This window comes from Anomaloglossus baeobatrachus, chromosome 2, assembly GCF_048569485.1.
Source record: "Anomaloglossus baeobatrachus isolate aAnoBae1 chromosome 2, aAnoBae1.hap1, whole genome shotgun sequence".
In the NCBI taxonomy this organism is placed as follows: Eukaryota; Metazoa; Chordata; class Amphibia; order Anura; family Aromobatidae; genus Anomaloglossus; species Anomaloglossus baeobatrachus.
This window is the reverse complement of record NC_134354.1, coordinates 104,343,773-104,357,363: the sequence shown is the minus strand read 5'-3', so window position 1 is coordinate 104,357,363 and position 13,591 is coordinate 104,343,773. Positions and strand designations below refer to the sequence as shown.

The 13,591-nt window shown below is 40.3% G+C and overlaps 1 protein-coding gene across 1 annotated transcript in view; it reads left to right on the top strand.

The window, feature by feature from the left end:
• The window catches only part of PIPOX (pipecolic acid and sarcosine oxidase), a 142,937-nt gene that overhangs the window by 35,100 nt on the left and 94,246 nt on the right, over window positions 1-13,591 (top strand). Inside the window, exon 2 of the mRNA XM_075333183.1 lies at window positions 5,205-5,353. Within this exon, the coding sequence (XP_075189298.1) occupies window positions 5,205-5,353 (149 nt within the window). The remainder of the gene's footprint in view (window positions 1-5,204; window positions 5,354-13,591) is intronic.

Below are 13,591 nucleotides of genomic sequence, written 5' to 3'. Positions count from 1 at the left end.
AGTACCATGCTCGGGTGCTCAGTATTTTTAACAAATAGTGATGAGCGAGTACTACCATGCTTGGGTGCTCGTACGCATAACGAATAGTGATGAACAGGCACTACCATTCTTGGGTGGTTGGTACTCGTAACGAGCAGTCTGAGGCTCGGACGGGCTCGACTCGTGTACTGAGTATAATTGAAGTCAACGGGAGAACTCAAGCTCAAGCCAGAAGATCTTCCATTATACTCGCTACACGAGTCGAGCCTGTCTGAGCGTCCAACTGTTTGTTACAAGTACGTTGTCACGGGCAGCCTAGCCTGGCTTCGTTGCCCCGAGGCATACAGTAAATGGTGGGGGAGAAAATTGGGGTAGTAGTAGGATGTATGTTGTGATGCCACTTGTGGAATGCGGCCAGGGAATGAGCCGCCGCTGCTGTCACAGTCCTCCGGGGCGGATGGTATTAGCAGCCTGTGATGGTATCGCTCCCCACAGGTGGAGCGGGCGCTGGGGAGGAGGATGAGAGGAGTAGTGATGGCGTTTGGCGCCGGGGCGCGGGGCGGCGGTGCTAGTAATCAAGAGACAGAGTCTATGGCTGCGGTTCCAGGTGTCTTTACTCACTCTTTGGTGCTGTTTGCCCGGGTAATACTGGTCACATGCTGTGATGGCTCCGCTGACCCCGGATAAGTTTGGAAAAGTCACCGTGTTGAAACGAAGAAGAAAGTCCTTTGTCAGAGTTGTCCTTGTAGCTGTGAGGCACCTGGGCTGAGCGGTACACCCCCAGCCCCAGGTCCTCTGTAGAGAAGGAAGAAGTGGTGTCATGTCCCAGAACTGATGTCCCGGGTAGACTGACTAGTGATTGTGTGAGTTTGCTCCTCTTCTACCCCAAGTGCAACCCGTCCCCCCAGTGTGTTGTCCTAGTTACCGGGGCAGTCCCAAGCCCTGTGTTGGCCACCCACCTGCCTACCCTACTTCAGCTCCACAGAAAGAAGTCTCCTAAGCTATATGTAAAGTGTAAATGTGGAACACCGGTGAATACCCCCCTCCTTACCTCGAGGTGAATACCGCAACTTGGATGAGCTGCAATACTCTGTGGTGACTGAAGCCTCAGGGGCACCACATTATCATGATTGGAATCATTTGATATCGTGTCATCTCCCTTAATCTCACGGCCCTTGAATATGTTTCGGTGCCTGTCCTTCCTTCCATTGCTTTTTGGTTGCTTACACAGAACAAAGCACAAGCAGAGCTCCAGGTGTTCAATAATATTTCTATATTGACAAAACCCAATTACATGTTCTTCAGATCCGGCAATTGTCCCTTAATATTATACTCCACCACTCAATTTATTTAATTGGAACAGTTCAATTGCAAGTTGCTATGCTGAAAAGTCTGCATTAACTTGAGGGGAGGCTTATGTTTTTTATTTTTGCCATGTCTTCCTTCAGTATCCAGTCCTGATTTGGCTGCAAAACTGCTTCAAAAATTTTAACAAACTACCCTGTGTGCATAAGGTCTCATGGAATATGTATATTGAGTGACTAAGTTTTTTTATTTATCCCCAAATTCATTTTTATAGACCTTTCCACTAAATTGCTTCTTTTCAGGATGAGACTTGTGATGCATATTTCTTAGGCTGTGTGCACAATGAGTTTTTAGTGAGTTTTTGACGCTGTGTATTTTCACTGTGGTGTAAAAAATGAAGCGTCTTACAATTCCAACAAAGTTGATGGAATTTATAGAAATCTTTTGCCCACTGCGCTTCTTTTTTATACAGTGTAAATTGACCTGGGGTGTGTGCTTCAAATCCACAACATGTCAATTTCTCTTGTGTGTTCGCCAAGTTTTCTGTGTAGATTTTTCCCATAGACTTGCATTGGATGTGCAAAATCCACAGGTAAAAAAACGCACATGCATTTTTTAGTGCATTTCCAATATGCAATCCGCACATAAGTATATAGAGTTTTATCAAAGCAAAATACCAGAATGTTCAAAAACAACGTAGCTTTGTTTAAAACATGACCTAACAAAAAGTGAAAAAAATGCAGCCAAAAATGTGATAAAAACATATATAAAACACACACAAAAACGCAAGTGGACAAATTTACATAATAGGTTCAGAAATTAAGCAACATCAAAAACTCACCTAAAGTTTGCTGTGAGAACTAGGCCACATGCACATGTTGAGTATTTGGTGAGTTTTTTTGTCTCAGTATTTGTAAGAAAAACCAGGAGTGGGACAATCAGAGGAAATATATAATATTTCTATTCTGCACTACTTCTGTATTTATCACCCACTCCTGGGTTTGACTACAAATACTGAGGTAAAAAAAACCCTCACCAAATACTCAACATGTGCACGATAGAGCACCTAAGTGTTGTAAATAAGGCTGTTCTCTTGCATATTGCCTAGTTTTTCCTCTTACTTTTTGTTACTGTACATTCTTTAATCTGAATATAAAACGAATGCCCCCCAAAAGTGATCAATAAGTAGTTTTGTACCCAAAAATGGAACGAGCGATAACTACAGATTCTACTCAATAGAAAAATAAACAAATTATGAATTTTTGAAAATTTTGACCCAAAAACTGATGATTTTTTTTATTTATAAAGTTACTTAAAAAAAAAAGAAAAAATTGTGTAAATGTAGTAAAACGTAAAAAAAAGTCAACGAAAATAAATTTACTGTCATCATGATCATATCAACTTGCAAAATAAAGTTAATTTGTCGATTAAAGTTTAAATAGTAAATGGTATTTCAAAACAAAAATAAATCAATTTTTGTTGGGTTTTTCTTTTTGTTCTAGTCTCCCAAAAAGTATAATAAAAAGTGATCAAAAGTTGTATGTACCAAAAAATAGTACTAGTGAAAAATACATCTTGTCAAGCAAAAACTAATCATACAGCTGCGTTGACATAACTAGGAAAAATGTATGGATTTAAAAATATAATGAACCCAAAACTAAGAGATGGGCGAATAGTAACTATTTGTGTTCGGATAATGCTTACCCAATACCGAGCAATATTGCAATATTCAGCTCGGCAAGAAAAATGCTTGGGTTCCCCACTGACTTGCATTAGGTTTGGTATTCGTGATAAATATCAGAATAGTACTTTGGGATTTGTTATCATTACTGATGATCGAATTTCGAAATACTCGGATTCGTGATACTCATTACGATTACTGTCAAATACTATGCATTCCGACTAATATTAGTGTGTGCAATGTAAGTCAATGGGGAATACTCGCAATTTAACGTATGTAACCCGTACTATTCGTACGAGTAGTAAATAGTGCGGCATTCGGGTTACTCGATACATTGCGAGTATTTCCCATTGACTTGCATTGCACACACTATTTGGAATGAATACGCGAGTACTCGTTACGAGTATCGCAAATCCGAGTATTTCGAAACTCGCTCATCATTAGTTATCATTACTATATCACAAACCATAGAACTCAAAAATTCTATGATCTTGATATCGCCATAATCTTATGGACGCACTGAAAATTAAAAAAAAAAACTTCCCATAAGAAGTTAATAAAACTTAGGTAATAACTTATCTGTACTCCAAAATTGTGCCATTAACTAATACAACTCATCCTACAAAAAACAAGCTACATTGGTAAAAATATAAAAGATTCCTGAAATGTGTTGATATAAAAACTAAAAAATAAAATGTTTTGTCATAAGGGGACAGAATTGTCCAGTAATTGGCCTGTTTTCTCCATTTAAACGCTGGCATTGTAGCAGTCGGGGATTTTAAAAGGAATAGGTTTTTTTCACCATATCTATTGCTGCACGATATATGGACAGAGACCCTCATTTAAGCAATCTATCACTTTCTTGGCTGCTTACTGTAGTTTTTAATTCAGTTCTTTGAATGCTGAGCCCTGTATAACCCTGCCTACACCACTGGTTAACAGCTTAAGGGCCCCTTCACACGTCCGTGTCTCCGGTACGTGTTTGGTCCGTTTCTTCACATGCCGGAGACACGGGCACACGTAGACTCATTAAAATCAATGGGTCTGCACTTACGTGTGTGTTTTGCCATGGACTGTGTGTACGTGTGGAGCATACGTGTGCCCGTGTGCTCCACACATAGACATGTCCGCTTTTCTCCGGTATCACGAATGTCACATGGACCACACACAGACCGCACGGATGTGATCTGTGTGACACCCACAGGAGAAAACATACATGTCTGTAAAAAAAAAAAAGAATTTCTATACTCACCTTCAACAGCACTGCTGTCTCTGCCGCTGTTGTCACTTGCTTCCGACCCCCGCTCATTATGCTCATTGCATATTCACTCCACTGCGGGCCGGAAGCAGCAGCACCGGGGAGTCAGCAGGGCTGGACACCATAGATCAGCACCACAGACAGCAGCGACCGGGACAGGTGAGCAGACAGTTCCCGTTCTCCGTGTGTTATCACGGAGAACACACGTGTGCCATAAACATGGCACATGGAGGGCAATAGGCATCTTTGACTCATCCGTGAAAAACGTGTGTGATTTTCACGGACGTGTGAAGGGGGCCTTAAACTGTGCATAGGCAGAAAGCTGTCAATCAGTGGTGGGGTGGGTTATACAGAGTTCATGAATATGGAGGACTACATGAGAGCAGGTTTACTAGTCCTCTAGTGATAATCTCCTGCTGGTAAAACAGTGATTTTTATCAAAACTACAGCAAGAAGCCCAGTAAGTGTCACATTGACTTTGTTATTTTGAAGACTGACAATTATGGATTACCATGAACATAGTTATTATCTAAGGTTGTGTCTAGAAAAATATCTGTTCATGCTACACTTGGAAGAAAGGAGATGGTAAAGGGATTATTATTTTAGTTTAATACGTCTTTGACCTTGAACTTTGCTCCCCAGAAAGACGCAAATAGAAAGCAATTGATTCTTCTGATGGAAAAAAGAACTGGAAGTGATCCATTTTAATATGCTAATACATTTTACACTGCCGTCTACACGGAGACAAGGAGATTGAAACATAATAAGATATACTTGCCAGTCATGGGACTGTCTTCAGCCGAATGTAAAATCTCTTTTGAGACGTGAAGACATCCAGCCACCAAGGATGTGTGCTATGACTATAATTAGACAGAATAGAGAGTACAGAGACACGTAAATCGCTTTTATATAAAAGGAGCCTGTATATTGTGCTGCTGGCACCAATACATTTTGGTTTAAAAAATATAATTTTTCTTCCAGTTTCCCCTCCCCCACTCCAGAGGCAGCTCTCATGGGCAAACGAGAATTATTCGTAGAGCTTATGCGGAAGATTTTTACACCCACATGATGAAAGAGAGCTACGAGCTTTGGGCAGAGTTGGAGAAGGAGTGTGGAATCCAGCTGTACAGGTGGAGTATCAAAAACTAAGCTAAAAATACTATCATTGATCATAAGTGCTATGTTATTCTTCAGGTCAGAAAATGTCGAAATGATTTACTAAAAGGGAATCTGTCAAAAGGTTTTTGCCACCTGGACTGAGAGCATCTTTATATATGGATAAAGTCCCTGATTCCAGTGATGTGTCACTTACTGGGCTGCTTAGCGTAGTTTTGATAATCTACTGCTGATTAACCCCTTCAGCCCCCAGGCATTTTGTGTTTTTCCGTTTTGTTTTTTTCCTCTCTTTCTTCCGAGAGCCGTAACCTTTTTATTTTTCTGTCAATCTTGCCATATGAGGGCTTGTTTTTTGCGGGACGAGTTGTACTTTTAAATGAAACCATAAGTTTTACCATATAGTATTCTGGAAAACGGCAAAAAAATTCCAAGTGCGGAAAAATTGCAAAAAAAGTGTGATCGTACAATAGTTTTTGGGATATTTTATTCAGAGTATTCACTATATGGTAAAATTGATGTATCTATGTGATGCCTGAGGTCAGTGCGAGTTTGTAGACACCAAACATGAATAGGTTTACTTGTATTTAAGGGGTTAAAAAAATTTCACAAGCTTGTCCGAAAAAAGTGGCGCACGTTTTGCGCCATTTTCCAAAACCCATAGCGTTCTCATTTTTCGGCATCTATGGCTCAGTGACAGCTTATTTTTTGCGTCTCGAGCTGACGTTTTTAACGGTACTATTTTTGCGCAGATGCTACATTTTGATCGCGTGTTATTGCATTTTGCGCAAAATTTGCGGCGAACTAAAAACGCAATTTTGGCATTTGGAATTTTTTTGCCGCTACGCCGTTTACTGATCAGATTAATTGATTTTATATTTTGATAGATCGGGCATTTCTGAATATGCGGCGATACCAAATATGTGTATATTTTTTATTTTTTTAACCCTTTAATTTTCAATGGGGTGAAAGGTACCTGAGTTATTCACTCCATTCACTGTAATGTAATCATGAAATCCCGCGGGTATACCGCAGGTAGCAAATTCTGTGCGTTTCATTGCGTTTTCCTGCGTTATTACAGCGTTATTTCATGTTTTTTGGGACATAATGTTCATCACTGCCCTTCGTTTTGCAGGGAAGTGATGTCATTATGACAGGAAGAGGAAGCGGAGCAGAGAGTAAACACACACATATTACACTCACACACAGACACAGATATAGAATGCACATAGAAATCAAACGTACATATTAAAAATAAAAAAAAAACGTGGGCTCCGCCGTATTTTTACCATCCAGCCAAGGTGAGCACACAGCGGAGGCCTGGTATTCTAAGGTTGGGGAGGGCGAGGGCCATGGTTAATGCCCCCCCCCCCCTCCCGCAGCCAAGAATATCAGCCCGCTCTGCCCCGAGAATATCGCATCCATTATGGAACAGTCCCGGCGTGTTACCGGTTCTTACCGATTGCTGTGATGCGGTGGCAATCGGGGTAATAACGAGTTAATGGCAGCCCATAGCTGCCACTAAGTCCTAGCTTAATCATGACAGCATCTATGAGACAGGTTCCATGATTAACCTGTAAGTAAAGTAAATAAACACACACACCGAAAAATACTTTATTTTAAATAAAATAACAAAAAAGCCCCCTCTTTCACCCCTTTATTAACACCCCCCAAACACACAGCTCCAGCATAATCTACACAGGTCCATCAACGCTTGCATCCTGCCACGACTGACACATACTCAATGCACCATCGTTCAGTGCTGCAGAGGTAACTACAGGACATTTCTCATGGTCGGTAATGTGAACACATTACCACTCGCGAGAACTGCAGTGTGTCCTCACAGAGACTCTATCTATTGATTGATTGATCTGTCCTCTATCTATTGATTATCTAATGATTATCTTTCTATCCATCTATCTATTTATCCATCGATTATCTATCCATCAATCTATCTATTCATCTATCCATCTTTCTATCTATCTATCCATTATCTATCTATTTATTTATCTATCTATCTAGCTATCTATCTGTCTATCCATCTATCTATCCATTATCTATCTATATAACTATCTATTCATCTATACATCTTTCTATCTATCCATTATCTATCTATTTATTTATCTATCTATCTGTCTATCCATCTGTCTATCCATTATCTATCTATTTATTTATCTATCTGTCTATCCATCTATCTATCCATTATCTATCTATTTATTTATCTATCTATCTCTATCTATTCATCCATCTATCTATCCATTATCTATCTATCCATTATCTATCTATTTATCTATCTTTCCATCTATCTATCCATTATCTATCTATTTATTCATTTATCCATCTTTCTATCTATCTATCTATCCATTATCTATTTATTTATCTATCCATCTATCTATCTATCCATTATCTATCTATTTATTTATCTATCTGTCTATCCATATATCTATCTATTATCTATCTATCTATCCATTATCTATTTATTTATCTATCCATCTATCTATCTATCCATTATCTATCTATTTATCTATCTATCTGTCTATCCATCTATCTATCCATTATCTATCTATTTATTTATCTATCTATCTCTATCTATTCATCCATCTATCTATCCATTATCTATCTATCCATTATCTATCTATTTATCTATCTTTCCATCTATCCATTATCTATCTATTTATTCATTTATCCATCTTTCTATCTATCTATCTATCCATTATCTATTTATTTATCTATCCATCTTTCTATCTATCCATTATCTATCTATTTATTTATCTATCTGTCTATCTATTCATCCATCTATCTATCCATTATCTATCTATCCATTATCTATTTAACTATCTTTCCATCTATCCATTATCTATCTATTTATTCATCTATCCATCTTTCTCTTTATCTCTCTATCTATCTATCTATCTATTATCCCTCTATCCATTATCTATCTATATATCTATCCATTATCTATCTATTTATCTATCTTTCCATCTATCTATCCATTATCTATCTATTTATTCATCTATCCATCTTTCAATCTATCTATCTATCTATCTATCCATTATCTATCTATCTATCCCTCTATCTATCCATTATCTCGTTATTTATCTATCTATCCATCTATTTATCTATCCATTATCTATCTATTATCTATATTATTTATTGCTGTTAAAGCATTAAAAAACGCAGGGACCAGCCTACAAAAAAAGCACAAAAAACGCACCAAAACCGCACCAAACGCGGTAAAACACATGCGTTTTTTGGTGCGTTATTGGTGCGTTTTTTAACGCAGGTGCGCTAATCCTTCACTCTCAAGAAATTTCTTAAGAAAATTTCTTGAGAAAAATCCTTTTTCTAGTGCGCACATAGCCTTAGGCGGGCTTTGCACGTTGCGACATCGCAAGCCGATGCTGCGATGTCGCACGCGATAGTCCCCGCCCCCGTCGCAGGTACGATATCGTGTGATAGCTGGCGTAGCGAAAATTATCGCTACACCAGCTTCACATGCACTCACCTGCCCTGCGACCGTCGCTCTGGCCGGCGACCCGCCTCCTTCCTAAGGGGGCGGGTCGTGCGGCGTCATAGCGACGTCACACGGCAAGCAGCCAATAGCGGCGGAGGGGCGGAGATGAGCAGGATGTAAACATCCCGCCCACCTCCGCATAGCCGGTGGAGGCAGGTAAGGAGATGTTCCTCGCTCCTGCGGCTTCACACACAGCGATGTGTGCTGCTGCAAGAACGAGGAACAACATCGTACCTGTCGCGGCACCGGCATTATGGAAATGTCGGTGAATGCAACGATGATACGATAACGACGTTTTTGCGCTCGTTCATCGTATCATCTAGCATTTACACAGTACGATGTTGAAAGTGACGCCGGATTTGCGTCACGTTCGATTTGACCCCACCGACATCGCACGTGTGATGTCGCAATGTGCAAAGCCGCCCTTAGAATCCCCAGCAGTTTCTTTGTCTTTCTGCATTGTCTCCTTCCTCCCTCCATAGAGTTTTATAGCAACAGGTGTAATTTGATCCCTCAGTGCAGACAGATGTGTACACAAATTTCAGCAGCAAATGATCAGATGACAAAAAATGGGCTCATAAGTGGTGTAATCAGTAGATTTCTTTAGTAAGATATATAAAAAATATGTTTTGTTTACTTGTACTTTATGGAAGAATTATTTCATTTTAATTTTTCTTGTATAGTCTTTCATTGACATTTTTTTAAGATTTAGTACAGTTGACCCATTGCAAACTTCCCCAATCCACAGGATAGTTGATAAATGTATGTTTGATGAGGTTCCCATTGCTAGGACACCACCAATCAATAGAACATGTTCATATTTTATTTTCAGCGTCTTGTCTATTAAAAATGTTATTCAACAGTTCCATAAACGTATTAGGCTATGTGTTCACGTTGCGTAATTTCATGCGTTTACGCTGCATATTGCACTGCAGCGTAACTGCATGCGTCCTGCGTCCCCTGCACAATCTATGAAGCGCAGCGGCGTTTCGGATGCTGAAATTTTGATCCAAATTGCTGCGCTCAAAAAAGCAACATGTCACTTATTTGGTGCGCTTTGCTCCCACTCTGTCTATGGCCCCCTTCACACGTGCGTGTAAATCACGTACGTGTTATGCGTACCGTATTTCATGTCCGTATTGCGTTTTTAACGTCCGTTTTCTGGCTCCGTGTGTGATGCGTGTGTCATCCGTATGTCCGTATGAGATGTGCGTGTGTCAGTGTTTGTAGTCTGTGTGTAATCCGTATGCCATCCGTTTTGCTAGTACGTGTAGCAGGAAAATGTCATGTAATGAATGGGATAATATGTTGCTGGTGTGTTCAATTGTTAGGTTAACAATATAAAAAACAATGTTTTTGACCAATTGTCTTGATATGACTAATTTTTCCACAGGTATATACAGTATGAGGGACAATAATACACACTGTGTCCAGCAAGATAAATTCGATTTCCTAGGGACCTTTTTTAATTAACATGAACCTTTTCCAAAATCATACAATCATTGCCATATTTTCAAAAAAACGGACACGGACAATACGGAGATGCATCCGTGTCACGTACGTGTGCTCACGGACCCATTAAGTTTAATAAGTGCGTGTGTGCATGTTCCATGAGAAAAACGGACATACTTCTGTGTTTAACGCACCAACAAACGTATCACGCACACGGACACACGCTCCGTATGGAAAAACGAGCCTGTAACTCAGTACATTGATTAACATTGGAGTATGTGTGCCCGTGTCTCCGGTACGTGCAGAAACGGACCTAACACGTACCGGAGGCACGTGCATGTAAAGGGGGCCTAAGGGAGAGGCAGCATCCAGAGCGCATGAAATCGGCATCTATTCTGCAGACACACTGCATCCATTACGCAGTGTTTCTGCAGCAATTTGAAGCGCACATGAGCTGTCAAATCGCTGCAGATTTTTCAGCATGGACACGACGCAACGTGCGCACATAGCCTTACATGGGTCTCCACGTATTCCTATTGACTACAAACACTTTGACATTAAGGCTATGCGCACTAGAAAATGGACTTTTCTTAAGAATAATCCGCACACTCTTGCAGAATATCGCACCGCGGCAAAAGCCGCGGTAAACTTGCATCCGACTTTTTGCTGTGGTTTGCAGCAGTTTTGCCGCAGTTTTTCCGTAGGTTGGTCCCTGCGTTTTTTTACCATTATCTATGGCAAAAACCGCAGGTACCTACAGAAAAGAAGTGACATGCACATTAATTCTGCAGCGGCAATTCCGGTAAATCCGCAGGTATAAAAAAACGCAGTGTGCGCACAGCATTTTTTTATACCCATAGGTTTTGATTGGGAATGAGTTCAGAAATGTTAGACAACAAATCCGCGGCAAATCTGTGGTAAAAACCACGATAAAACCGCAGCGTGCGCACATAGCCTTAAAGAGGTTTTCCCAAAAAAACTGTGTATATCACCAGCCTGTGGAATAAGTGGAGAAAGCCAGAACCGAGCCTAAAATCATAAATTACTTCACCTATATGATCTTAGGCACAAAAGAATACAAAGTAGTATGACACTTAAGTGGCAAAAAACATATTTGTCACTTTTGTTTCCTTGGTTTTCTGGTAAGGTTCGTAAGTGCCCAATGCCGACCGCTGATGTTTATTTATGAGGGTGTCCTTCAGAGTGAGAGCAATTCATTTACATTAGTAAGATTAGTGGAGGGTATATGAGCAGGATAAGGGTATATGAGCAGGGTGGGGGTATATTAGCAGGATGGGAGTATATGAGCAGGATGGGGGTATATGAGCAGAATGGAGGTATATGAGCAGGATGGGGGTATATGAGCAGGATGGAGGTATATGAGCAGGATGGGGGTATATTATGAGTAGGATGGAGGTATATAGCAGGATGGAGGTATATAGCAGGATGGGAGTATATAGCAGGATGGGGCCATATGCCAGGATGGGTTATATAGCAGGATTGGGCCATATGCGAGGATGTGGTATATAGCAGGATGCAGCCATATGCCAGTATATAGTAGGATGCGGCCATATGCCAGGATGACGGTATATAGCAGGATGGGGGCTATACCAGGATGAGGGACATATACTGTATATACAAGGCAGGAGGATCATTACCATGATGGGGTACCTTAGTAGAGAATTTGGGGACATTATCCCCATAACAGTGTCAGCAGCAGATCCTCGCTCCATAACAGTGTGTCATGACCACATTTTTTGCTTAAAATTTTATTTTCCTCCTCTAAAACCAGGGTGCGTCTTATGGTCCGGTGCGTCTTATAGTCCGAAAAATACGGTATACGGTCTGTTGAATAGAGGAGGTCAGATAAGGAGAACACCCAATAAGCTGTAATAGGAATAATTATAGAGAGGGATTTATCTACAGTAGGTAGATATTTTTGAAATTAGGAGGATTATATATTCTCTCTCTATAACATTACCACAGTCATTAAAGCATGTGTACCTGTTTTTATTAATGATTTTTAATTACCGTATGTAATTTAATTTATTTATTACAGTACAATAGAAACTAATATATATATATATATATATATATATATATTATATATTTATATATATATATATATATAAATATATACCGTGTATATATATATATATATATATATATATATATTTCTTAATAGTTTTTTTACTCACCTGCTGGGCACTGCCATTTTTATTTGTACGGGTGTATAAGAGCACGACATATGACACTTGCATACAACAATACAGCATCTGCAGAAGACTGCAGTCAGTGTACAACCCTGTCTTTCATGCCTGTGGCTGCCTCACATGCGAACACAGTACACACCTGGGCTGTCCAGATCATAGCTGTAGGTGAAGCCAGGCGCCACTCTATTGTAGCTCAGTGCTGCGCACTGGGCTACAACTTCCCTCTATAACTGAGATATGAGTGGAGCATTACCAGCTAGAGAGCTGGGAACATTGTAATTAGCGGTGAGTACATGTGACCAGCGCTGCAGTAGTGATTTCATGTAGTTGTGAGAAAAGGTCCCTGGATGCAGTCACTGCCATAGCGCTGGTGCCCAGACCTGTGCTCACCATTCACCGCTAGTTACAATGATCACAGCGCTGCAGCCACTAATGATATGACTGCTCCGCTTTGATCACAGTTATTCTCTTAAGCACAACCGTTTTTCTTCCCCATTAAAAATGAAGTGAATCAATAGCATATTTGATATTGCTGCATAAGTGAACGCTCAATAAATACTCTGCACAAAAACAAGCTCATTAACAGAAAAAAGATGAAAAATTATGGCTATCATCAAATGGTGCCAGCGCGAGCCAAGTATCGTGCGAGCATCGCACTAGTGCCCCGTGTAGCCCCGGCCTTCTGTTTAAAGCGCAGGTAACATCATGAAGACCAAGGAACACAACAGACAGGTCCGTGATACTGTTGTGGAGAAGTTTAAAGCCAGATTTGGTTACAAAAAGATTTTCACAACTTTAAACATCACAAGAAGCACTGTGCAAGCGATCATATTGAAATGGAAGGAGTATCATACCACTGCAAATCTACCAAAACCCGGTCGTCCATCCAAACTTTCATCTCAAACAAGAAGAAGACTGATCAGAGATGCAGCCAAGAGGCCCATGATCACTCTGGATGAACTGCAAAGATCTACAGCTGAGGTGGGAGAGTCTGTCCATAGGACAACAATCAGTCGTACACTGCACAAATCTGGCCTTAATGGAAGAGTGGCAAGGAGAAAGCCATTTCTCAAAGA